The following is a 26,216-nucleotide window of genomic DNA, read 5'->3' as shown; positions in this document are numbered from 1 at the left end:
TTCTTTAAAAGAGTGCAGTACTGAAGGTGTAGCCTGCTTTCTGAGTGCTTCTTCCTGTGATGGCAAACTCAGGGACCTCTGCCAGGGCCAGGCAGGCCTGCGCAGTGTATGGATTGGCAGAGGCAGTAAGTGCTGCCCACAAGAGGGAAGGCTCAATTGAAAGACATGCACAATTACGTTCAGATTGTTTTGCCAGAAAAATTAATTTTTAGACCACATCTGGTCATTTAGACCTGGGATCAGCAGACTTTTTCCGCACAGAGCCTGATGGTAAATGTTTCAGGCTTTGTGGACCATAGGGTCTCTCTCGGTTGCAGTCTCTGTCGCGACTACTCAGTTTTGCCCCTGTGGGGTGAAAACATCCAGGCAACAGTAAACAAATGTGTGGCTGCGTTCCAATAAAACTTGATTTACAAAAACACTGCTGGCCTGGGTGTAGTTTGCCAGCCTCTGATTTAGACTAATAGATTTTTAGAGCTGAAGGAAGCTGCACTTGTCTCATTTCCTCCTTCTGATTTTACAGATGAGAAAACCAAGACCTGTATTGGTTAAAATGCTCTGCAATGTTTAAAGCACACATTTGACAAAAATGTGACTTCCAGCTTCTTGGAAACACCTGTAGCGCATAAGGAGGTTCAGCTATGTATGCGTTGAGTATAGGATCTCTCTTCAGACTGAATCTTAACTCATCTTGAGATCCAGCTTTATCATCTCCATTTTGTTTTATCTACATCTCGTCACCATCAGTTTGATATACACCTGAGTGTGGTCAGAGTCACACAAAAGTAGGATTTGTTACTGGCACTTACAAAATGTGCCACAAACAGAGTAAACGTGTTTCAGGCAGAACGCCCCAGGCTGTACTGTTGAGGTGCTCATGCCTTTGAGATATTTCCCGCAAGGCGGGGTAGTGGATGGGGCCCTACTTCTGAAGCAATGAACCTCACTTTGCTTATCTGGCCTTATGTTTCACCGTAAGTAAGTGGAATGTAAAGGGACATGGTTGGGCTGAGAGATCTTGCAGGTCAGGTGCACCTCTGAACAGCTGTGGTTGGTTCCTGCATTAGATGTACCATCAACGAAGTAAGTGAAAGAGCCTCCTTCCTCATTAACTGACTGAAACATAGCAGTGAAGGAGGAAATTACATGTAGCAAACAACTTGTATTGTCAAGTCCTTGGGACTTTATAAAGGAGCCCTGGTGGCACAGTAGTTAAAGTGCTTGGCTGCTGGCTGAAAGGTTGGTGGTTCAAAACTCAACAGCTGCTCCATGGGACAAAGATGCGGCAGTCTGCTTCCAGATTACAGCCTTGTAAATCCTATGGGGCAGTTCTACTCTGTCCTGTAGGGTCACTGTGAGTTGGAATTGACAACAATGGCTTTTCAGCTTTGGGACTTTCTAAACTAGAGATAAAGGGGAGAGCAGCAGATGAGTACTCAGCCCTTATGTCTGTCCTAATTCTGGGCCCACAGTATGCTCTCATCTTTCTTTGCACACATCAAAACCCAAGACAACTTTCTGAACAAACGTGTGGCTCCCTGGAGCATCTGTGAACTAGTTATCCCACAAGCCCCATCACCCCACCATGGGGCCATCATAAATGGGATGAGCCGGGGCCAGTGAGGCCTCTGTTGCACGACTTCTAAAAAGAAGAGGTACACCCCAATTTGTTTCTAGGACTTTAAAGTTTTAGGTGACCCAGGATGGAAAGTTAGCGTGATAACAAGTTGACCTGATAAGTTTCAGACTCATTAAGAAATCTCTTCTTCCCTAGCATCCCTAAAGGGTTTGAAGCCAAAAGTCGAAGCAGCAAAAATGATCCAAAAGGGCGAGGCAGCCCAAAGGAGAAGACCCTGGACTGCGGTCAGATCGTCTGGGGCTTGGCCTTTAGCCCATGGCCCTCTCCACCCAGCAGGAGGCTCTGGGCACGTCACCATCCCCAAGTGCCAGATGTCTCATGCCTGATACTTGCCACGGGACTCAATGATGGGCAGATCAAGATTTGGGAGGTGCAAACAGGTAGGTCATTTCTGGCTGGCTCAAGGTGCTGGGCGGCTCATGTGTAGGTTCTCATCAGGCCCCAGAGGGGTTCCCGGCCCCCAGGCGGCCAAGGAGTGAAGCAGGGACTGGCAGGTGGGGCACCACCACTCCCACTCACTGACCGAGCGCCTTTGCTTCCACACTAGGGCTCCTGCTTTTGAACCTTTCTGGCCACCAAGATGTTGTGAGAGATTTGAGTTTCACACCCAGTGGCAGTTTGATTCTGGTGTCTGCATCACGGGATAAGACTCTTCGCATCTGGGACCTGAATAAACACGGTAGGTGATGGAACTACTTGGCAACTTCAGAAGTACTCTGTTTGGCCCTTCTCTTCACTTTACCTATGTCCTTTTTATCTAGAACAGTGTTTCTCCATTCCCCTCCCCCCATTATCACTTCCTAAGGAGGCTTTTTAGGTATTTTTTCTTATTCACTACCCCCCATGAGATTTTAATAGCACAGATACACTGATATCCTGTTTATGTACTGGATATATATCTGTGCTTTGTACATTAAAAAAAAGTGTGTGTGTATACATATACATATATATACATATATATATAGCCCCCAAGAACCAATTTTTGCCCTCTTTAACGTGATATTTCCCCTGTTGAAAATACATGATTTAAAATAGGGTTTCTCAGCCTCAGCACTATTGACATTTTGGGCTGGATAATTCTTTGTGGTGGAGGGCTGCCCATGGCCTCTACCAAATAAATGCCAATAGCGCTACCTCGAGCCATGAAAACTGAAAATGTCTTCAGATATTGCCTCTTGTCCCATGGGAGAGAGAGTCTTCCCAGGTTTTCACCACTGACTTAGAAGCCTTTAATGTTGTTCCCTTCCTGTTAGAAACAGAGGGTGTCCTTATGAAGTAGAACTAGGACGAGAATAATGCTCTCTGGCTAGAAGGGTTCAGCTTTGGGGAGTTTTTCTGGAGCAGAACTATATACAGGAGTGACCCAGAAGAGAATTCCAGACATCACAGGTTTTGATCATTAACTGGAAAGGTGACATAGGGAAGGGAACTTTATTGCCATGTCATTTCTCCCCAGGGTGTGCAGGCATGGAGGGGTTGGGGTCTGGTGGAAGGAAGAAATGGCAGCGTGGACAGTTTGTGATGAGGCACTATCCCCGAGCAGGCAAAGTCACTGTAACTCTCCCAGCTCCCCATGACCACAAGAGGGGACCGTCTCCTCTGGCCACTTAGAAACGAGCCTGATCACTTGTGAAAACACAGAATTCAGGAGGTGCTTTGTAGTGTCCTCGTCTGAAGGCATCTAATCACCAAGAGAGCTCTGTAGACAGTTTCTGCCCATTATTGCCGTCCTGGTCATCCTACAATCTAAGACAGGTCTGCTGACTGAGAAGACTTCTCAAAGGATTCCCTTTTAGAGCTGTTTGAATGAGTGTACAGCGACAGCTAGCTGCCATCTAAGGAAGGTGCTTGGATTGGAAATCTCATGGTGTTTGGCAAGGGAGGACTAGATAAGGATGGCTGAGAGTGGGTGGAACGAGTTAGGCCAATCATGAGGGCATTTAAGGGAGAGGAGGGAAGAAAGTAGTGTTCCCAGGTACCAGGCACTTCCCTACAGCCTTGGCTTAACTCACTGAATACTCACAACTACCTTGGGAGGCAGCTGAAAAACTATGACTGACTTAAAAAAAAAAACTTATTTATATATACTCAAAAATATACATAAACTTCGTAAATACATATGCATGACCATGTACGTGTTTATTTAAAATTCTTTTTTTCCTTTGGGGTTTTTTTTTTTTTGGATTGGCTCTTTCTTTTTCTGTTTTTCCTCTCATCTTCCCTTCTGTTACATTTTCTTCTCCACCCCACCCCACTGCAATCTGGTAACTCAAGAACCTGGTATATCAGAGTGGGAGAGAAATGTAGAGCAAAATTCAAACTCATAAATAAGACCAGACTTACTGTTCTGATAGAGACTGGTGAACCCCGAGACTATGGCCTCTTAGACACCCTTCAAACTTATAACTAAAATCCCTTTCAGAGATCACACGGTAGCCATATAATAGACAGGCCCGTAAAACGAACAATAACACAAGTAAGGAATGTGCACCTCAGAACAATTACCTGTGTGAGATCTAAAGGGGAACATTTGCCCAAAAGCAAAGTTCAGAAGAACGGTAGGGGCAGGAAAGCTGGGTAAATGGACATGGGGAACCCAGGGAGGAAGTAGACAGAGTGCTGACAAATTCAAGGATTTGCAACCAATATTACAAAACAAGCTGTTGAATGGGAAACTGGTGTGCTCTGTAAACTTTCACCTAAACAACAATAAAATGTTCAAAAAATAAACTTACTAGCAGACCGTTCTAAAAAAAAAAAAAGAAAAGCCTAGTGTATAGCCTTCCATATTTTTCTCTAATTGTATAAACACATACAAACAGCAGGAGTCCCTGGGTGGCACAGATGGTTATGTGCTCGACTACTAGCCAGAAGGTTGGTGGTTCAGATCCACCCAGAGGTGCCTCAGAAGACAGGTCTGGCGGTCTGCTTCTGAAAGGTCACAGCCTTGAAAACCCTCTGGAGCAGTTCTACTCTGCACACATGGGGTCGCCATGAGTTAGAATGGACTCAACAGCAACTGAGAAAAATACAGACACACAGAAGCATGCAGGCGTTTGGGGGCCATTTTGTGAAGAGAGAAATGGAATCAGGTTCTTCATATTTTTGTTTTGCATGTTGCTTTTTTTCATTAAACAGTGCAAAATCTATAGCTCTAATACCATCTTCATTAAAAGACTGGATATGCCCTCATATATTCAGCCATTCCCCCATGAATGACACTCACTTTTTCTAAAAACTGAGACCAAGAGAGATTGTGAGTAATCCTGGTTATGGACTGAGTAAACCCAAGTTTGTCCAGCTCCAGGCACGTGTCCCTAATGACTCCACACCTGCTCCTCCGGACACCGCCCCCAGGCAAACGTTGGAGGTGGGTGAGAGTCCGTAATAGAATCCTTGTGATGATGAGGAAACCATTGCAGAGGAGGGAGAGATGAAGATGAAAATGATCTCAAAATTGGGAAGTCTACTTCAGAGTACTTGAGGTTGGGGATCTGAAAAGAATGTTCTCGCTACCAAAACCCAAAACCAGACCCACTGCCATCAGATCAATTCCAACTCATAGTGACCGTAAAGGACAGAGTAGAACTGCCCCATTGGGTTCCCAAGGCTGTAAATCTTTACGGAAGCAGACTGCCACATCTTTCTCCCTTGGAGTGGCCAGTGGGTTTGAAGAGCCAACCTTTCAGTTAGCAGCCCTTTGACCACTGCGCCACCAGGGCTTTGCATACTGAAAGCTACCTTATTTATGTCCATCCTTGCCCTGCTGGTCTTACAGTTTCATTATGTTTTAGGGGAAAGCTTATAGCCCAAATGAGTTTCTCATTTAAAAATTTACACACAAATTGTTTTGTGACATTGATTGCAATCCCCACGATGTGTCAGCACTCTCCCCATTTTCATTCCAGGTTCACCGTGTCTGTTCATCCAGTTTTCTTGTCCCTTCTTGTCTTTGCTTTTGGGCAGGTGTTGCCCATTTGGTCTCATATTCTTGAACTAAGAAGCATGTTCCTCACATGTGTTATTGTATGTTTTATAGACCTGTCTAATATTTGGTTAGAATAAATGAAATGGAACACATAAAGATCGATATCTTAGGCATTAGTGAGCTGAAATGGACTGGTATTGGTCATTTTGAATCGGACAGTCATATGGTCTACTGCACGGGAACGACAACTTGAAGAGGGATAGCATTGTATTCATCGTTAAAAAGAACATTACAAGATCTATCCTGAAGTACAACGCCATCAGTGATAGGATAATATCCATACTCCTACAAGGAAGACCAGTTAACACAACTGTTACTAATTTACGCACCAACCACTAAGGCCAAAGATGAAGACATTGAAGATTTTTACCAACTTCTGCAGTCAGGATGCACTGGTAACTACTGGCGATTGGAATGAAAAAGTTGGAAATGAAGAAGGACCAATAGTTGGAAAATTTGGCTTTGGTGATAAGAAATGATGCCAGAGATCAAATGATTGAATTTTGCAAGACAAGCGACTTCTTCATTGCAGATATGTTCATTCACCAACATAAATGGCGACTACACATGGACCTCGCCAGATGGAATACACAGGAATCAACTTGACTATATCTGTGGAAAGAGATGATGGAAAAGCTCAATACTATCAGTCAGAACAAGGCCAGGGGCCAGCTGCGGATCAGACCACCAATTACTCATATGCAATTTCAAGTTGAAACTGAAGAACATTAGAACAAGTCCATGAGAGCCAAAGTATGACCTTGAGTATATCCCACCTGAATTTAGAAACCATCTCAAGAATAGATTTGACACAATGAACACTAATGACTGAAGACAAACGAGTTGTGGAATGACATCAAGGACATCATGAAGAAAACAAGAGGTCATTAAAAATACAGGGAAGAAAGAAAAGACCTAAATAGATGTCAGGACAGACTCTGAAACTTGCTCTTGAACATTGAATAGCTAAAGCAAAAGGAAAAAAACGATGAACTAAAAGAGCTGAACAGAAGATTTCAAAGGGCGGCTATAGAAGACAAAGTATTATGATGATACGTGCAAGACCTGGAGATAGAAAACCAAAAGGGAGGGACATGCCCAGCATTTCTCAGGCTGAAAGAACTGAAGAAAAAATTCAAGCTTCGAGTTGCAGTACTGAAGGATCGTACAGGGAAAATATTAAATGATGCAGAAAGCATCAAAAGAAGATGGAAGGAATACACAGAGTCACTATACCAAAAAGAATTGGACGTTCAGCCATTTCAGGAGGTAAAGTGATCAGGAACCGATGGTACTGAAGGAAGAAGTCCAAGCTGCACTGAAGGCATTGGTGAAAAACAAGGCTCTGGGAATTGACGGAATACCAATTGAGATGTTTCAACAAAGGGATGCAGTGCTGAGAGTGCTCACTCATCTGTGCCAGGAAATTTGGAAGACAGCTTCCTAGCCAACCAACGGGAAGAGATCGATATTTATGCCTATTACCAAGAAAGGTGATCCAACCAAATGCGGAAATTATTGAACAATATCATTAATATTGCTGAAGATCATTCAAAAGCGACTGCAGCAGTATATCAACAGGGAACTGCCAGAAATTCAAGCCGGATTTAGAGGAGGACATGGAACGAGGGATATCATTGCTGATGTCAGATGGATTCTGGCTGAAAGTAGAGAATACCAGAAAGATGTTTACCTGTGTTTTATTGACTATGCAAAGGCATTCGACCGTGTGGATCATAACAAATTATGGATATCATTGAGGAGAATGGAAATTCCAGAACAGGGGAATCTGTACACGGACCAAGAGGCAGTCACTGGAACAGAACAAGGGGATACCGCACGGCTTAAAGTCAGGAAGGGTGTGCGTCAGGGTTGTATTCTTTCACCACACCTATTCAATCTGTATGCTGAGCAAATAATCCGAGAAGCTGGACTATGTGAAGAAGAACGGGGCAACAGGATTGGAGGAAGACTCGTTAACAACCTGTGTCATGCAGATGACACAACTTTTCTTGCTGAAAATGAAGAGGACTTGAAGCACTTACTGATGAAGATCAAAGACCACAGCCTTCAGTATGGATCACACCTCAGCATAAAGAAAACAAAAATCCTCACAACTGGACCAGTGAGCAGCATGATGAATGGAGAAAAGGTTGAAGTTGTCAAGGATTTCATTTTACTTGAATGCACAATCAATACCCGTGGAAGCAGCAGTCAAGAAATCAAAAGACACGTTGCATTGGGCAAATCAGCTGCAAAAGACCTCTTTAAAGTGTTGAAAAGCAAAGATGTCACCTTGAGGACTAACGTGCGCATGACCCAAGCCACGGTGTTTTCAGTCGCCTCATATGCATGTGAAAGCTGGAGAGTGATTAAGGAAGACCTACGTGTACTGTTTAATGAGAAACTAGTTTGTTCTGTAAACCTTTATCTAAAGTACAATAAAAAAAATAATGAAGACTGAAGAATTGATGCCTTTGAATTGTGGTGTTGGCAGAGAATATTGAATGTACCATGGACTGCCAAAAGAACAAACAAATATGTCTTGGGAGAGGTACAACCAAGATGTTCCTTAGAAACAAGGATGGCGAGACTACGTCTCACATACTTCGGACACGTTACCAGGAGGGATTGGTCCTTGAAGAAGGACGTCATGCTTGGTAAAATAGAAGGTCAGCAAAAAACGCCCTCAATGAGATGGTTTGAGACAGTGGCTGCAACAAGGGGCTCAAGCGTAGCAACAATTGTGAGGACCAGGCAGTGTTGTGTTCTGTTGTGTGTGGGGTCACTATGATTTGGAACCAACTGGTTGACATCTGACAACAACAACAATCTTTGGTTGAAAGGTGGACTTAGGGAGTGGCTTTAGTTCTGAGTTAGCAGGGTGTCCGGTGGCCATAGTCTTGGGATTTCCTTCAGTCTCCGTCAGACCAATAAGTCTGGTCTTTTTTGTGAATTTGAATTTTTTCTATGTTCTTCTCCCACTCTGTCCGGGACCTTCTCTTGTGATCCCTGTCAGAGTGCTCTGTGGTGGTAGCCGGGCACCATCTAGCTCTTCTGGCCTCAGGCTGGTGGAAGCTGTGGTTTGTGTGGTCCATTAGTCCTTTGGGCTAATATTTTCCTTGTGTCTGTTTTTTTGTCATTCTCTTTTTCTCCAGACAGGATGGGATCAATAGATGTATCTTAGATGGCCACTTGCAAACTTTTAAGACCCCAGGCACTACTCACCAAAGTAGAATGTAGAACATTTTCTTTATGAAATATGTTATGCAAATTGACCTAGATGTCTCCCAAGACCATGGTCCTCAGCCCTTAGCAGCAGTAACTCAGTCCCTCAAGGTATTTGGATGTATCTAAGAAGCTTCTGTGACTTTGCCTTGGTTGGGTAGTGCTGACTTCCCCTGTATTGTGTGTTCTTTCCCTTCACCAAAGTTACCACTTGTTTACTATCTAGTTAGCAATTTCCCGTCCCCACCTTTCCCCTCCCTGGTAACCATCAAAGATTGTTTTTTTCTTGTGTAAACCTTTTCTTGGGTTTTTATGATAGTGGTCTCATACAGTATATGTCCTTTTGTGATTGACTTATCTCACTGGGCATAATGCCGTCCAGATTGATCCATGTTGTGTGAGAGGCTTCACAGATTCATCATTGTTCTTTATCATTGTGTAATATTCCATTGTGTATATGTATCAGTTTGTTTATTCATTCATCTGCTGATAGGCATTTAGGTTGTTTTCATTTCTTTGCTGTTGTGAATAATGCAGCCGTGAACATGGATGTGCATATGTCTATTCTTCTGATAGCTCTTGTTTCTCTAGGATGTATTCCTAGGAGTGGGATTGCTGGATCATATGGTATTTTATTTCTAGCTTTTTAAGGAGGTGCTATATCTTTTTCCATAGTGGTTAGCCTTGTAGTTTTTGATGAACTGGTATATAGTAATTTCCCTTGGCCATTAGAATATTTTAATAGGTTTCAGGTGTTTAAATGACAAATCCTGCCATATTTTTTTCTACATTAAAAAAGTAGGCTTTGGGCTTCAGCTGATGGAGAACCAGATTGATGTGTACTGGGTGGGTGGGGCATTACTACTGGTCCTCTGTCTTCCTGCTTTGCCATTTTAAAGGTTGGCTCACTATTTGCCTCTTTTTTTCTGCCAGGTAAACAGATCCAGGTGTTATCGGGCCACCTACAGTGGGTGTATTGCTGCTCCATCTCTCCAGACTGCAGCATGCTGTGTTCTGCAGCTGGAGAGAAGTCTGTAAGTCTGAAATGTTGGGTACCATTTCCTCTATGGCCTTAGTTAAGCAAGACATGGAGATCTAGAGCAGATCAGCCCCAACAGAAGGCACTGGTGGGCCTTGGCCGCCTCCTGCAGATTCCCTGCACTTTAACAAAGAGAGGAGGTATTTGAAAGTAGGTCGCTCCCATCATCAGAGGGCTGTGTGCCTTTTCAAAGTGGTAAAGGGACAATTTTTACTTTCTTTTCCCCTTGGAGTGTAAGAGTTTAAAAGTTGAAAGCCACAGTGGATCCAAATTTCCTCTGAACCGGTTATGTTCATCTGATTAAGATTTTCAATTCAAACCAGAAACTGTTGACCTTTGCTCTGAAATCCTGTCTGTTAAAAAAAAAAAGTATTGGACGCCCAGGAGCCATCTGGGAGCAGATTGGGTTTGAATTCTGTATTTGCATTGAGGTGTTTGCTGTGACTGACTCGCTGAAGTTGAGAGTTCACTGTTTGGTATGGCCCAGTTGGTTGATCATTCATTGGAGGCTTGGAACTCTGTGAAAATGAGTCATCTTAAAGGAAAGGAAGGAAAATCCTATTTTTGTTTAATGATTATCGAAAAGGTTTAAAGTGATGAGCTGGTCAGACTTGCAGTCTTTGAGCAGATTTCCAGAGTTCAGTAAACAAGGTTGTGGGGGTGCGGAGTGTAAACCAGCAAGCCAGGTGCCATCGCTTTGTGGGGAGCCCTGGAGTTCACCTTTGGCCCCTACCTTTGGTTCTAAGTGAAGAGAAGAGATAGCGGTTGGCTTAGATCCTCCCAACACATAGTACCCTATGTGCAAGCCGGGCTCAGAAGGGGAACTCAGGAGCTTCTACAGGCATATTTTAGCTGGCAGTCTTCCTAAGATCGGCCTACCTTATTCTCCCTCAAAGTAAGCGCTGGAATCCCTAGGTGGTGCACGTAGTTAACGCACTTGGGAGGTTCCTGGTACCCAGATGTGCCTCAGAAGAAGGGCCTGGTGATCTACGTCTGAAAAATGAGCCACTGAGACCCCTACGGAGCACAAGTCTGCTCTGACGTACATGGGGTCGCCAGGAGTTGGAGTAGGCCTGACAGCAGCTGGGTTAAAGTAGGCTCCGTGAGCACACCCTTTATTGTCCTTAAATCTGTTGATACGTGTACCAGAGCTGTAGAAAAGCGGCAGTGAGAACTGGGCTTCACCTGGCCGTGAGGCTGTGGGACCGGAGAGGGAAACGCAGGCGATGCCTTTTCCTCACATTAAGCACTTGGTTAACACCCCTAACCAGGCCCGTTGCTCTTCGCAGGTCTTTCTATGGAGCATGCGCTCCTACACGTTAATCCGGAAGCTAGAGGGCCACCAAAGCAGTGTTGTCTCCTGTGACTTCTCCCCCGACTCTGCCTTGCTTGTCACGGCTTCTTACGACACCAACGTGATCATGTGGGACCCCTACACTGGCGAGAGGCTGAGGTCACTCCAGTAAGGACTGAACCCCTGCTTAAGATTTCCTTGTGGGGTGACTGATGAGAAACCTACCTTGGATCAGATAAGCACCTCTTGAAGAGTGGGGCATGGGAAGGGACAGCGGGGGTAAAAGGATGCAGTGGGTCTGGGACTGTTTCTTAAATGCTTATTCTGAGGCAGTGGCGTGCCTGCGCGTGTTCCACTGTCGGTTGTGTTCTCTAAATTAGACCTCAGTGTCTTCACGTCTCCTGACCTAGGAGGCTGTCCTTACGTCTGTGGATTCAGCATTATGAAACCTCAAAGTGACTTTTTATTTCCATTTACTAATAACTGTACTAACAAGTTCGGAATGATCCTCTTATCAAAAGCCGTTATCTCCAGAATGAATTTTTGTGCTCTCATGAACTCGGTCTACTTTTTCCCTTTGTCTTCGTTGTTTCATGAAGCAAATAATAGGTAGTCCCACAGTTATCATATATCTTAGCCTGAAAAAGACTTTTTTCAGTTTGTCCTGTGGCATTGAAGTGAGGGTTGACCTACTTTGCATAAAGAAATTAGCACAAGGAGGTGTTAGTAACCCTTCAGCCCCCTCCGCAAGATACTTGGTGGCTTCTGAAATGCCCTTTTTTTCCAGTCTGCTTTATCCCAGGTTTTCCAGAAGGGGCACAAGAGGTATCTTGAGCCTTTTCATAGTTTGGTCTCCTGCCTGGAGGTGGGTGGGGTGGGGGAGGCATCACTCCAGGCCTCCCATCCAGTTTCTTTCCTCCTCAGCCACACCCAGCTTGACCCCGCCATGGACGACAGTGATGTCAACATCAGCTCGCTGAGATCCGTGTGCTTCTCTCCTGAAGGCCTGTACCTTGCCACGGTGGCGGATGACAGGTGAGGAGGGGAATCTGTTTGCTCAGCCTCAGAGCGTGTGCTTGCACGTAATCGCAGCATTGCCCGCACAGCCTGGCCTCAGGTCAGCTCTGGTGTAAATGTTCCTTTCTGTCTCGTCTAGACTGCTCAGGATCTGGGCCCTGGAACTGAAAACTCCCGTTGCATTTGCTCCTATGACCAATGGTCTTTGCTGCACATTTTTTCCACATGGTGGAGTTATCGCCACAGGGTATGTATGTTAGTTGAACAGATGGGTAGCAGCTTCTGTTGAGTGTACTATGTAGCTTTTTCGAGAAAGAATGCTTCTAGAATTTTCTTGCGTATGAGGTAGCCTTCAAGGGTATCCAACATTATTTAAAATTCTATATTCCATTCTGCCAGTATAGTTGATCATTTCCCCTTAATATTTAACCTAAATGTAATTAAAGATCTACAGTTCATACCACCTAATAGGCCAAGTCCACAAGAGGGTATGTATATTAAGAATTTGTATAGGAAACCATTTAGGGCAAAGAGACCACCTTACAGATAACATCTGTAATTCAGTAGGTGGCACTCTTCCCTCTGTTAATTTGAACTAATAGTCTGATTTAGAAAAGTCTGTGCTGACAGAGATAAATCGCGTTGGCATCAAAGGTGTTTTGGATTCTTAACAGTGCTATCAGCAGCCTTAACCTCCATTTCCACAGTTAGGGTTGCCTTTCACTCTTGGAGTCCCCTGCTATTCAAGTCAAAGTAGAAACATTCACACCCTACAAAGTCTGTCTCAACTCACTGGTTTCTCTTGTTTCAGGACAAGAGATGGCCACGTCCAGTTCTGGACAGCTCCTAGGGTCCTGTCATCACTGAAGCACTTATGTCGGAAAGCCCTTCGAAGTTTCCTGACAACTTACCAAGTCCTAGCACTGCCAATACCCAAGAAAATGAAAGAGTTCCTCACATACAGGACTTTTTAAGCAACGCTCCATGGAGTCTTTCTTTGTAGCAGCCTAAATCTTCCTGGCAGAGGCATGCTGGAATAATGGGCCAGACATCTGGTCTTTGGATGGAAGTACAACTCCTGTTTGGGACTGTGAATAGAATGTAGCAAAACCAGGTTCCAGTGGACTAGTCCTGGGTCCTTCTCTGACCTGTGAAAGGCAGTCTCAGAGGCATGGATTCCGCGCCTCTGGCCACGGAGCCTCACCTGAAATCTTAAGTCTATTCATAAACAGCAACGTTGAACTTTTTCTAGTCGTTCTGATTCAAAGTGCAGTTATTGATGTTGTTCTGTTGATAAAGTAGCTGGGCCTCCAGAGCTTCTCCTTAGTGGCAGAGAAGTTTAATTTCCCTCAATGGGAAAAAACCAATGACTTCTGCCTAGTACCTGCCATTGTTAGGTTTTTCCAGTGCAGTGGTAGCTTGTTTCAAGTTCTCTCCTGCTGTGGTCAGAGCCACTTTGATGTTGGCAAATGCTTTCCTTCCTCTGGCACCCCTCTGACCCCCAGTAGAACATTTTCCTGGAGCTTAACTAATTACAGGTGAATCAGAGGTCTGTTCTTGACTGGTCAAGACACTATTATTTTTATTTCTAACAGTGGCACGCATGTGCAGATGACAAATTGGTGTAAGATTACAGAAGGATGTATTCCTAAACTGCATGACTTTAAAATGGCTACTGAGCTTTCAGTTGTTTGCCATTAATTAGCATATTTATTTGTGTTCTCTCAACCAATGTTAAGGTACAACTGTGTTTTTCTCGATGTATCTAAAAACCGTAGTCCTTAAGTTCAACAGTTGCGAGATGTCTCTTCATTGCGCAAAACCCTGGTGGTGTCATCACTTTAGCTGATGTTCTTACGTGTGAAAACCGACTTTGCCGCTGAACCTCATTGGACTGCTCAGCCAGTTTCAGCTCTAGCCCCTGGACAAAATAGCTCCTCAAAAGCACTGTTCTCCTTCAGTGGTATAGAGTTATCCAATCAAGACACCTCATTCAAGGAAAATCTGCCTTAGGAAATTTAATATATTTTAAATTATTTTAAAAGAAATCCAACACCGTAACCTTTGGCTTTCTTAACGGGTTCTTTCTGGAGACCAGTTAACATTACAAAATTGTTGAGAAAGTAAAGGACCCTCCTGTACTAGCTGTGTTACTGAAGAAAAGCGTTTCTTTTTGAAATGACAGGCTTTCGTTGAAGGGAAGAAACAGTAAAAAGCTTTTGGCTCTGTTTCATTTTTTTCTATTAAGAAAAGAAAGCACCTCTTAGAACAAGTAATACAGAATAGCTGAGAATGAATTCAGTTTTTTTACGGTTGCCCTGAAATACATTGTATAGCCTGAGATCCCGGGTGCCTTCCTGTGCGACCCCACTTGGCCATTAGCCTTCAGACTTCTGCTGGTGCCCTCAGGGAGCAAGTTTTCTACGTGTGACAGAAATGACAGCCTTCTCCCTTGTCACAGAAGAATCCAACACCTTTATAAAGAATAGCCTGCTATGGAGAGTTTATTCTGTGGTTTCAGAGATGTAGAAGGCTTTAATATAAACACGAGTAAGCTAGCATCTTCATAACTGGCTAAGAGTCATTTGTAACAACTAAACTTTTTTTTTAAATTGTTAGGAACATGAACATAAATGCAGCATCATTGCTGTAAAATAAGCTGCTAAACTTGTATGAAAATCCCAGTCCTTTCAGCTCTAGGTTTAGTCAGGCTTAATCTCATATGTCCTTGCATTAAACAAGTGAGCTGTGTACAACCACTGGTCCCCCTGGCACAACTGAAAGGCTAGCTCTATGTTATATTTAAATTGTTTTTTTTCCTACGGTCCACACCACAACCAGGAAGCTGCTGGTAACTAACTGTCTACTTAAGAGGAGAAATAAAAAGTCCAGTTTTTAAAATAAGAGAATTGAGTCTGTTTTCTAAGAGTATAATAGCCTTGGCCAGAAATCCATTAACACCTATTTAAAGTCGATGTAGACACAGTGCCAAGATTATATATGTAAAGTTAATTTTGGAGATCTGTTTACCTAGAGTTAAAAGACACATGGGCTGGGTTAGATTTGAAAGCCTTATGTCCTGAACCAAAATGGGGTTGGCCAGTTTCATCTCATGTCATCCAAGCAACTGATGGGTGGAAGCCTTAAGGCTGGCAAGTTTTATTTCCTCCTGTAAAAGACAAATGGGTGGTGGAGTAAGACAGTTGTACATTAAAACTTTTGTACATCCCTGCTCCAAACTGCCACAAACGCAGTACTTTACATTATCTGCCCACGCAGGCCTGGAATAGAATTTTCCAAGACTTGGGGTGACTGTGGCTTTATCGCACTGGCTTAGGGCAGCAGTTTGTCCCATAACTGAGTCTTCTGGTCTCTGATCGCTGCTGGACGCTGGAAATTGTAGTGGACGGGCCCTTGCATCTAGGCCTGTGCGACAATCAAGTCTCTCGTGACTTGAAAAGCAGCAATAAGGGAACTGAGCTGAATCTTCTCATTGGTGCCAAGAGAAAGTCTGTACCTAAAAGAAATGCGACAAAAGGTAAGACTAAAGAAAACTACGAACAGCTGCCTTTTAACAAGAAAACAACAGGGATCAAAGACTGAAAATCTACTGAGGGAGGGAGATGGGAAATGATAGAAGTTCATCTTGGATGGGAATCTTCTATGTGTCCTCCTAATCCTTCCTTCCCTGCCCTCAAACACTGATTTATAAATCTGATTCAAACATGAGGGGGGAAAAAAAAGTATATATATATATATATATTAGTTACCAGTAGTGTTCTGAACTTAACATTGCTTTAACTCTACAGAGATGCACAGAATTTATGTGATTAAGGATTATTTCTTCATCCACAGAATGCACTGAGAGGAATTCTAACTAGGTTTCCTTCCTCTGAACTAAGACATTTCACTGGGAATTCTGGTTGACGTATCTGTGGTTTTGTCTCTACTCAGTAAACCAGGACACTGGCAGCTCCTCTCGCCACCTTTTAAGTACCCAGCCGAATGCAAAAATCGTAATATTCACAACCTGGTGAAAAGAAGTGACCTAATTTGTCGATGTAAAAGCCAATGACCAGCAAATGAGTGTGCCTATGTTGACATCTATTTTGAACCCAATGCTTTGTCTACTTAAGTGATAGCTGCCAGCTCCATTGGGGGCTAATAATAGCGTTTACTGAACTAGGCAAACTGGAAAATTGGGTTTATGTTTGCTTTTCCCCCCAATATGCCTGAGTATGCCAAAATGCCTGAGTAACAGCTGGATGGCCGGTCGTCCCCAAGTGACCTAGATGTCGAGAACTGAAAAGCTGACTGAAACAGGCCTCCCAGATAACAAGAGAATGTTCCGAATCAGTGTGGGCCACGCTTTGCAGGTCTGAGGAGAGACCTGGGATCTGTCCTTTGTGTTTGATTTACTTTTTTAAGTAACTCAACACCCTTCCTTTCTCATGTTTCATTCAATACCACCAAGAACTAGATACAGTATCTGAGTAATTTAGACAAAACAGTTGAAACCAAGCAAGCAGCAACGAAAACCCATGAAAGAAAAAATGAAAAGAATTAAAAATAGAGAAATCAGTACTCACTCGATGTCTGCCATTTTGATCAATAAATGTATTCGAACTGAAGATGGAAAGTCAACTGAGGAGAAACAAAATAAAATGAGTGAGGTATGTCACTCTATCCTATTAAAAAAAGTCAAAGGAGACAAGTAGGAGTTTGAGCATCAACCAGTTAACACTAACTTCTCTTGAGGGCTCAGCCTTATCACTACATACCATACCTGTGAGAAAGTAAAAATGGTACAGTTTTTCACACTGTATCTATTCCACTTTGTGATTCTTCATCATGTAGCCAAAAAAAAAAAAGAAATACAGCAGTTTCCAAAGAGATCATAAGAATGCAGGATAGTCATCGACGCTGCTCTTTTTAAAACTGGTAGTGAGGACTTCACAGCTTGGAAGCTGAGTTCTCACTTGCTGTCCCAGTTTCAAAAACATAAACAGTTGATTTTGTAAAGTTGGTTCATACTCAGCTTCTCCAATCACGGGGCAGAGCTGGGCCTGAGTCGCCCGTGTTCTTGGGCAGAAGTGAACACGCCAGCCGGCCATACAAGGCCTGCAGAGGCGCAGACAAAGCCACTCATCGACCTGACAGAGTGTCTCGGTATGTGGGGAAGAGCTGCCTCACAAGGCTGCACGGTGGGCCACCTGGGGAGCCTGAAAAAATCCCAATGCCCAGGTCTCCCCGAGAAGCCGGCTAAGTTGCTCTGGGTGAGTCCTGTGTGCCACCCTGGCTGACGATGCCTTCTCTGTGTGGACAATACAAGCAAGTGTGAAACTCAGTTTACTTCAGACTGCTTTTGGTTTACGGGAAGACAGATCTTCCTCCTCCCTCTTTCCTTTTGGGGAAAATATTCTTTTAGAAATGTGAATTAAAATGTGTTTTTTTATTACTGTAAAATATAAACCCCTGGAGGGGGGGAAATGTTAGCCTTCAGGAGTTTCTTTGTACTTTATCCCCAGCAGTTCTAGAGAATTTAAAAAGAGTGGCTTTGGAACAGAGTTTTCAACAGTAGCCAAGACAAAATTGCTAAAAAACAAGGGGTCAGACTTAAACTTCTGCATCTGTCTCTTGGCTTCAGGAATGAAGCTTTGTGTTCCCTTTCTGGCCACCCTTAACCCCAAGCATGCCATCTGCCCCACAGCTTCCAAACTAGGGGATGACGTAAGTTACCTCTGTGCACAAACAAGTGTATCTCTGTCAGGATGTCATGCAGCGCCAGCCCCTTCAGCGTTTTCAACTCCATAATATCTAGAGAAGAGAGGTTAAGGCAAAGGGAACAAGCTCCAGAACAAACATACTGCCGAGAATCCTGAATACAAAATGAATACAACATGAACACATAATGGGCCCTGGTTCTTATCTTCCTTATGTTTTCTCTGGCAAAAATGGGCTCCTCCCAGTAGAGAATAGAGCCGACCGCACCCCCTAACAGGCTTTATTCCACTACACCTAGGTTTTCATTTCACAGCAAAACCAGAGTGACACTGAGCACTTTTAACGTGACTGCATCTTCCCTCCCACGGCCTGACTGCTTTGCTTGCATCTGTGAGTGAAGCTGCCTCAAGCCTTGCCTGACCAAGTCAGTCTTTCAGGAAGAACTTCAGGATGCTACAGACAAGCACCCACTCCACCTCGACACCCTGCTCCCATGGCAAGCGGACCAATCTTTGGCCAGCAAGGTGTGGGTGCTGGCTGCAGCCTGTGCTTCCGGGGCCACCCTCAGGCACCTAGCATGCTGTCAGGAAGACACAACAAAGGATATTCCTGTAGGCTGTGGTGAAGTCTTGATTCAGCATCCACTCCAGGATGTTGGCGATGTCAGACTTAAGTGGGTGCCCCGTGCAGGTGTAGACAGTCTCCTCTGTCACCTTCCCAAAGGCCATGTTGGTGCTCTGTACGGACGGGAGAATCACAGTGGCTGTCACCGCAGCTGCCAAGCTGCCAGCAAGCCAGGAAGAAACCGCTGAGGCAGCAGCAGGACATGGGCACAGGTCAACTCAAACGCCGTCACTTTTACGCTGGCAAGAGTGGGCCTCAGCAGAGGTACTGCTGCTTGTTGGCTATGTTGTAGCTGTGGAATCCTTAGACTCCTTCCCTGTCTTTCCCTTGGTAACAGATTGTTCTCCCAACTAATCGAAACACAGAGGGAGCGAGTCTTTGGCATATTTCGACACTGAGGTCCTAGGAGTTCTGGATTTCTGAATTTACAAACCGGTTGTGCTGTTACTTATGTCTTCCTGGAAAAAACTATTCTGAACAGTGACCCAAGATTTGCTACAATTAAGACTGTACCTGCAAAATGTTCAGAGCCCTTCTCATATCTCCACTGGAAAGAGTTACGAGTGCTTTCATTCCATCTTCACTTATATCAACTCTGAAAGGAAAGAGGCAGAGGGATTTAGAGACCCCTTGAGAAGGCAGACATTCACCAGGGGAACAAGATGACCTGAAATGATTAAGGAAGAATGGAGCTAACAATACCCTCTTGATCTATATGATGTAGAATTCACTCCGGTCTGTCGGGACTTGGGCTTCACGTCAGCAATCACAGCCCACTCAAATCTAGAAAGATCCTTCTTTAAGACCAAGCATTTTTATGTTGAGGAACTGGTCTAAATCACGCTCTTGGCAAGGCAAGAGCGCTGGAAACAACCATGGCACTGAAGCTCTGCCTTTAAAACAAGCAGCAGCTCAGGGCGGCCACTTGCTTGGCATCTAATCACGCAGAATATAATGTCTTAGAACCTTCTCTTCCAGTCAGAAAAGCAAGAGGCATGTTAGCAGAAGGGACTCGGCAGCATGCAGCTTCCAATGACAAAAGAAGAGGAGGAGGAAACTGGGACCACTTCCAGTGGAGGAGGATGGAATAAAAAAAAAAAATCAAGAGAAGAACCAGATGACTTTTATGAGGAGGAATGTCCGTGAGATAGCCGAGAACATGACAGCAGCCAGCAGACTCTGATGCCTTCCCTGGGCCAGGCGCTCTGCTCAGTCATCTCAAGCACTGCCTCATTTAAAGAAGGCTGGTAGATGAAGTAAACCGGCCGGTCACCCCATGGCCCCACTAACACCACACTTGGTCCCCAAAGCCCTCGCCTTTCCTGCTTTTCCGTATACTCACTTCTCTTCTTCCACAACGTGTTCCAAGCGTGGGACCATCAATTCAGGAGTCAGGGGACCAAATCGGAACCTCGTACACCGTGACTGCAAGGCGGGGATGATCTTTGACAGATAGTTACAGATGAGGCAGAATCTGGTATTTTCAGTAAATTTCTCAATCACTGGCAAGGGGAAACAAAACCACCTCAGGTCTCAGTCCATTCCCAGTTCTTCAGAGAGCCCTGGATGTTTCTACGGGCACGGGGAGGAGCGTACAGGACACTTCGAGAATAAGGCAAACACGTGGGGATGCTGCTTGCCACTAAAGAGGGTGTCACCTCGGTATTCAGGATTGGTGACCAGCCACTCCCTTCTCAGCACTGACAGACATATCCCTTCTGTAAGATTTCATAAAACACTTCCTTTTTTAGGATTTTCCAGGATTCCCACGCTCTTGCCATTCCATCCCATTCAAATGTGAGTCCCAGAATTCCTGCCCTTTCACATAAAATTATATTTGACGGGTTGATGACATTGCACCTTCTACCGTGCAGGGCTCTCTGGAGGGACGGCTTTTTGCAGACTCTACAGTGAGCCTTCTCTGGAAGCCTGAGAGCACTCAAGGGAGCAATAACCTGAATTCAGAGACACTAAGAACATCGGTTCACTTCGTCAGTACCCAACGTTCTGCTCAGGGGAGCTGCCCAGACTGACAGCTACTCCGCAGAACAAGATGCCGAAGAAGGGCTGCCAAAGCTGCTAGGACCAGCAATGTTCTCATCCTCCTCCTCCTCCTCCAGATGTGCTGTACCCACCCCTTCCCTGGGAACTCCCAGAGACAGCTCTGCTCTCGGGGCCAGTCAGCCTCAGGATCCTAATGAGGGCAATTAACAATGTCCTTTAAGAGAACTGAACTGCAGTGGCCCCCAAAGAGCTGATACAAATACCCAGGACACTCTCCCTTCCCCGCCAGATCATCCCCTTGGCAAGAAGTGAAGAAACGTCAGCTTTCTGAGGGCAGCAAACTTCAGGTCTTATTTTCCCAGCTATTTTGTATCTAAGGGTATAAAGAGCAGAAAGGTCTACCCTGCCATTTAGGAAGGAAAGGACTTGCCATAACCTCCCATCAAATGCTACAAATTCTCAGCCCTGAAAATGAGTCCCCCTGCAAGGGAAGGAAGCACCAGGGCTCATGTGCTTGGGCTGAAGGTATAAGAGGAGCCCCAACACAGAGATACTTTGTCTAGATCATAAGGTGGGAGAAAAACTATAGAGATTTCTCTGGACCAGGGGATGGAATGAATGAAAACTAAAACCAAGGCATGCTGTGTCTCCTGTCCAAAGTTCCCAAGTCTCCTTTCGACCTTCTCATCAGCTCATCTCACCTCTCCTCAAGGCATTCTGGGCGTCCTGAGTCATGGCATCAGCTTCATCCAAGATCACGAGTTTAAAGCCTTTCCTAGGAAAACAGACAGCACCTTCTAAAGATTTCTGCAGTCTCTCTCCAACTTACAGACACAAACCCTCAGCTCCACATGTGCCATTAGGCTCTTTCTTCCAGAACTCTGACCCAAGTGGACACATGTGGTCAGACAGAAAGGGACTCTCCCGTAATTTCCTCGGCCCTCAGTAGGCAATGAAGTCTAGCTTCTTTGCAGCTGCTACATTATATTTTCTGGTGCCCGCCCTCTTCTTTTTTCAAATAGTGTCCTATCACCTCTTCTTCCCACCACCTTTCCTCATGCCCAAGTCTCCAGCTCTTTACCACCATCCTACTTAGCTTTCTCCATCTCAATTCATTTTTGTCTGATTTCAAACTAGCTCACCTGGTCTTCGCTAGGATGTACTCAGTCCTCAGTTAACCAGTAAAAGGAAGTTAATGCTTCCCTAGAGAACTGGCTAGAGCAGGTTCTTTTATATTTGCATCGTAACATTTCTTACCACGGTCTCCACACTTTCTCTCTTTTTCATGGATGCTTTTGACAGTCATTTTCACCTTGCCAAACTGGTAATGGGGAGGATTTAAAAATTAAGCTGTATCATCTCACTGATCAAAATCTCTAGAGAGGAAAAGCCAAATAATTCTTACTTAAATATTGTCCTTGTGCTAGCAAAGCTCAGGATTGGTCCTCGAACGATATCTATTCCTCGGTCATCTGAAGCATTCAGCTAAATGTGGAGGAGAGAAGCCAGAATAAAAAAGCAGGTTGGTATGCTAACCATAAATTCTTTTTTTCTACCCATAAATTTTTGGTCTTAATATATCTTCAGTCCAGCAAGTTGGGCCTCTAGGCCTAATGACAGCTAAGAGATCATCATTTAAAAGAAAAGAAAAAAAAAAAAACACAGTTATATTCAAACATTAAAACTCACTAGGTGTCTATTACATTCTGAAAGGCACACAACTGTTTGTCCACCACCCTTTGAGGACACGCCCTTGGCCATAAATTGGAGAATACTTAATCGGCCTGGTCATACTGCAGGGCACCACTGGCATGAGCAGAACGATGCTAGTTTTAGATACAACAAACCAGCACAGCCCAGAGGTTACCAGATTGTTAATACACAGAAGTAAGAATGTTGGTGGCAGCCAGGTTCTAAGATCCATATCTAAAACATAAGTAGATCATTTTTTTCTTGCAACAGACGTTATTTAGATGTTTGTCATCTGTCATTCAAAGTCCCAGCAGTAAGCAGATGGTAAGCTCAAATCGTTATTTGAAAAGAATTAAGTGAAGGGATATTTTAAAAGGAGTTGGTGGGGTATGGGGAAGCCACAAGGGATATGCAATACCTCGGGGACTACTCAGGCCTCTTACCACCCCCAAAGGGGCAGGGGAGGGAGTGGTGGCAGTACCTGGACAGGGCTGTGCCCTGCAGGTGGGGACAGTGCCAGCTTGTGGCGACCTACAGGCTGGGGGTACACCTCATTCTCCTCCGTTCCCCTGCCCCGACTAGCCCAACCCAACCAGGAGCCAGAGAGAGAGGAAGGTTGTAGTCAGAACAGTTCAGCCTTCCAGGGCAAGAACTGGGTGGAGAGATGCAGGGAACAGATATGGAGGGGCACACGGGAGACAGCCAGCCACTGAGTGACCATAAGTGTCTTTGGGTAAAAGTGGGCACAGCAAAGAGCAACCCCTAGTTACAACTGCTCTCTAGCTGACGGATGCCAATCCAGACCAAAATAGCCACTGCAGGAAAAAGCAAATTAAAATATCTTATCCTATATCTGGAAACCCTGGTGGTGTAGCAGTTAAGCATTAGGCTGTTAACAAAAAGGTCGGCAGTTCGAATCCACCAGGTGCTCCTTGGAAATCCTATGGGGCAGTTCTACTCTGCCTTATAGGATCACTATGAGTCAGAATTGACTCAACGGCAACGGGTTTGGTTTGGTTTTATCCCATATCTGCTTCTTTTCCAACTGCCAGTGGGGAAACTTACTTTTAAAGTAAAACCAAACTTGCAGAAATATAAGTTATGAGTTGTTATTAGTTATTGTGGAGGAAGACTAATCCTATTTACCTCCAAGACCATGGAGCCAAATTCTTTATCTTTGTAGAGCTGTTTAGCACAGGCCAGGATGGTGGACGTCTTCCCTGTTCCGGGAGGACCGTAGAGAAGCAGGTGCGGCAGTCGGTCCTCACTGATAAACTTCTGAACTGAGGATTGGGAAGAGAGAGAGACACCAAGTCTCTTGGAGTTGCTTCATACACTGTGGGTCCTTGAGTTGTCCATGAATGCACTTCAACCCGAACATAGATGCAGGAATGAAAAACCCAAAGGACTCAACTCTGAAAGCCACATTCCATGAAGGCCAATCAGATTCTTTGAAATTATTACGACGTCACCAAGAAATTCACACAGGTCCTTCAACTAGGATACCAGCAAACTGACAGGGATACTTACTGGTACTCAAAATGTCCTGATGAGAAATGAGATCATTTAGTGTCTGTGGCCGGTATTTTTCAACCCTGAAATACAATTTAGTACGTAAGTACAGGAACATTTTGTTACGTACAGCAGAATCCTTCCAAATCCTAATTAAAAGAGGAAGAGAAACAAAAACCTATTAAGTTTTAGTATCTACCAGTGGTTCTCAACTGGGGCAATTCTGTCCCCCAGGGGACATTGGGCAACGTCTGGAGACATTTTTGGTTGTCACAACTGGTGTGGGGGGTGGGGGTGGGGTAGAGACCAGGCTGCTGTTAAATATCCTACGATGCACAGGAGAGTCGCCCTCCCCCACCCAATACACACACAAAGTATCTGGCCCCAAATGTCAATAGTGCTGAGGTTTAAAAACCCTACTGTAATCCAATCTTTTCAGCTGCCCACCAATAATCTCAACTTTGATGGGCACCTACTATTTCAAAGAGAAATTAAACTCATGCCCAAATGTCCATCGACAGATGAGTCGATACATAAATACATTATATCCATGTAATAGCCTATTACTCAGCCAACCCACCCAGCCGCTCCATGGGGAGAAAGACTTGGTGATCTGCTCCCATAAAGATGACAGCCTACAGCCTAGAAAACCCTATGGGGCAGTTCTACTCTGTCACATGGGGTCACCATGAATCAAAAATTGACCCAACAACAATTCACCCATAAAAAGGAATGAAGTACTGATACATGCTAAGACATGGATGAACCTTGAAAACATGCTAAATAAAAGAAGTCAGACACAAAAGGCCACATAGTGTATCAGTCCTTCTGTGAAATATCCAGAAAAGGCAAAGCAGATTAGCAGTTGCCAGGGAAGGAGGTGGGGGGAGCACTACTTAATAGGTATGGGATTTCCATTTGTGCTGATGAAAAAGTTCTGGAACTAGATGGCGGTGATGGCTGCACAACATTGTCAGTGTACTTAACGCCACTGAATTGCACATTTTAAAGTGGTTGCAATAATCAATTGTACGTTATGTGTTTCTTACTATAATAATAACGATAATTAAAAAAAAAAAACTAAACTCATTATTAGACAAGAACAATTTGGACTTTTTCAAAATCAAGCCAAACCCAACCAAAGTCTTTAAAGCATGACACAGTCGTGGAAGTAGGGTGGTTATGATCATCGAGTCGTTTTCTGGCCCTGGTACCTTATACAATTCATTTACTTCTCCTAAGACTCAGTGTCCTCACCTGTAGAACAGGAATGAGTTAATGCACCCCAAACATTTAGTAGGGTGCCTATGGCACAGAAAACCATTTAATAAACGGTAACTAGGAAGTGTTGCTATTTTATTTATTTATTATGTACGTATGTGTTTAAAGAATTGATAAGTGGTCGCATCGAAGAATTTGGCTATCAAGAGGGAAGAGGAGATTCTGGCATGGAGTCCAAATGCAGGGTGTCAGAAGACGTGGGGTCGAACCCCTGTGCTGTCACTAAGATACGAAAACCGCTTTCTTTGGCGACAAATGGGATTTGGAGGTGGGGGTGCAGTGCGGTCCGTGAGACTTTGCAATTAAGGTCCTAAACAGAACGCGGGAGAGGGTAGGGATGTCCAGGCAAACCTCTGTGTCTCCCGCCCCGGCGGGGGCCCGGGCCCCTCTCCACCGCGTCCCCCACGGCCGACTCCTCCCCACCGCGGCAGCCAGGCCCCCTCCTACCAGGGCAGGTTCCTGCTCTTGGCCGCCGAGGGCTGTTGTTGCTGCTTGAGCGCTGAGGTCTCCATGGCGGGAAGACGGGGGTGACCGGGTCCACTAGGATCGTCGCGTTCCCCAAGCTCCAGCAGAGTAGCCGCGACCTGTCCCCGGACCCTCGCTCTTAGAGTTCGCGCGCAAAAGCAACTGTCGCGAGACTTCCTGCCGCTTCCGACTTCCGCCCTCGGTCCCGCCCCCTCTGTGTTGATAAAGAGCGGGTTGCCAGGTTACCGAGAGGCGCCGGCCGCCAAGCTCTCCCTTTCTCTGCCCTTCCAGCTCGCGCTGCGGTAGCTGCGGTGCGCGGGGCTTCCCGAGCCCGGGGAGAAAAGGGGCAGGAGAGGCAAGGGTGCCGTCTGCAGCCGCCAGGCATTGTTATTACAAATTAGGATCCCACGGCCAAGGCCAATTCCAGCCATCCTCTGACACATGACCAAGTGCCAAACGTTCACCGTTCAAAAGAGCAGAAAGCTACCAGGACTAAAAAAAGTCCTAAGGAAAAAACAACCACCAAGAGATACGGCCACTTCTTGAATATAGATGCCCGTCTAAAAAAAGGCTCACAACACCTTTTGACCCCAAAGCTTTGAGATGAATATTTGGAGTTGAAAAACAACTCCAAACAAACACCAACCTACCTGTTTCCCGAATATCCGTGTCCCTCACCCAACGCGATTTAGAGAACCAGCCTCCAGAA

The 26,216-nt window shown here is 44.8% G+C and overlaps 2 protein-coding genes across 7 annotated transcripts in view; one reads left to right on the top strand and one right to left on the bottom strand.

Moving 5' to 3' along the window:
* Window positions 1-17,096, top strand: part of WSB2 (WD repeat and SOCS box containing 2) — a 25,585-nt gene extending 8,489 nt beyond the window's left edge. For all 3 annotated transcript variants that reach the window (XM_064272265.1, XM_064272264.1, XM_003419329.4), the window contains 7 exons: window positions 1,775-2,019; window positions 2,187-2,318; window positions 9,789-9,889; window positions 11,184-11,356; window positions 12,113-12,223; window positions 12,345-12,452; window positions 13,017-17,096. In XM_064272265.1, the coding sequence (XP_064128335.1) occupies window positions 1,775-2,019; window positions 2,187-2,318; window positions 9,789-9,889; window positions 11,184-11,356; window positions 12,113-12,223; window positions 12,345-12,452; window positions 13,017-13,179 (1,033 nt within the window). In that variant the 3' untranslated portion in view covers window positions 13,180-17,096. The remainder of the gene's footprint in view (window positions 1-1,774; window positions 2,020-2,186; window positions 2,319-9,788; window positions 9,890-11,183; window positions 11,357-12,112; window positions 12,224-12,344; window positions 12,453-13,016) is intronic.
* On the bottom strand, window positions 15,337-26,216 carry RFC5 (replication factor C subunit 5). 4 transcript variants are annotated; one of them, XM_010598939.3, is made up of 12 exons: window positions 26,158-26,216; window positions 25,490-25,626; window positions 23,780-23,844; window positions 23,396-23,532; window positions 21,963-22,042; window positions 21,259-21,332; window positions 19,896-20,055; window positions 19,067-19,148; window positions 18,537-18,666; window positions 17,945-18,022; window positions 16,795-16,849; window positions 15,337-15,722 (listed from the first exon to the last, which is right to left on the bottom strand). In XM_010598939.3, exons 2-12 carry the CDS (start codon window positions 25,552-25,554, stop codon window positions 15,626-15,628), a joined length of 1,023 nt encoding a protein of 340 aa, XP_010597241.1. In that variant the 5' UTR covers window positions 25,555-25,626; window positions 26,158-26,216; the 3' UTR covers window positions 15,337-15,625. The 4 variants fall into 4 exon arrangements, with proteins under 4 accessions (XP_010597241.1, XP_064128337.1, XP_064128336.1 ...); XM_064272267.1 differs by lacking the exon at window positions 26,158-26,216 and having other exon boundaries at window positions 25,490-25,681; XM_064272266.1 differs by lacking the exons at window positions 23,780-23,844; window positions 26,158-26,216 and having other exon boundaries at window positions 25,490-25,595.

The sequence above is a fragment of the Loxodonta africana genome, chromosome 19 (assembly GCF_030014295.1).
Source record: "Loxodonta africana isolate mLoxAfr1 chromosome 19, mLoxAfr1.hap2, whole genome shotgun sequence".
NCBI classification, from domain to species: Eukaryota; Metazoa; Chordata; class Mammalia; order Proboscidea; family Elephantidae; genus Loxodonta; species Loxodonta africana.
This window is presented reverse-complemented; position numbering and strand designations above follow the sequence as displayed.

Coding starts and splice junctions, on each gene's coding strand:
- RFC5 (XM_010598939.3), bottom strand. CDS start 25,554: ATGGAGACCTCAGCGCTCAAGCAGCAACAACAGCCCTCGGCGGCCAAG. Junction 18,667..19,066: donor GGGCTCTGAACATTTTGCAG/GTACAGTCTTAA, acceptor CCGTCCGTACAG/AGCACCAACATGGCCTTTGG. Junction 15,723..16,794: donor ATCAAAATGGCAGACATCGA/GTGAGTACTGAT, acceptor CATTTCTTTTAG/GTACAGACTTTCTCTTGGCA.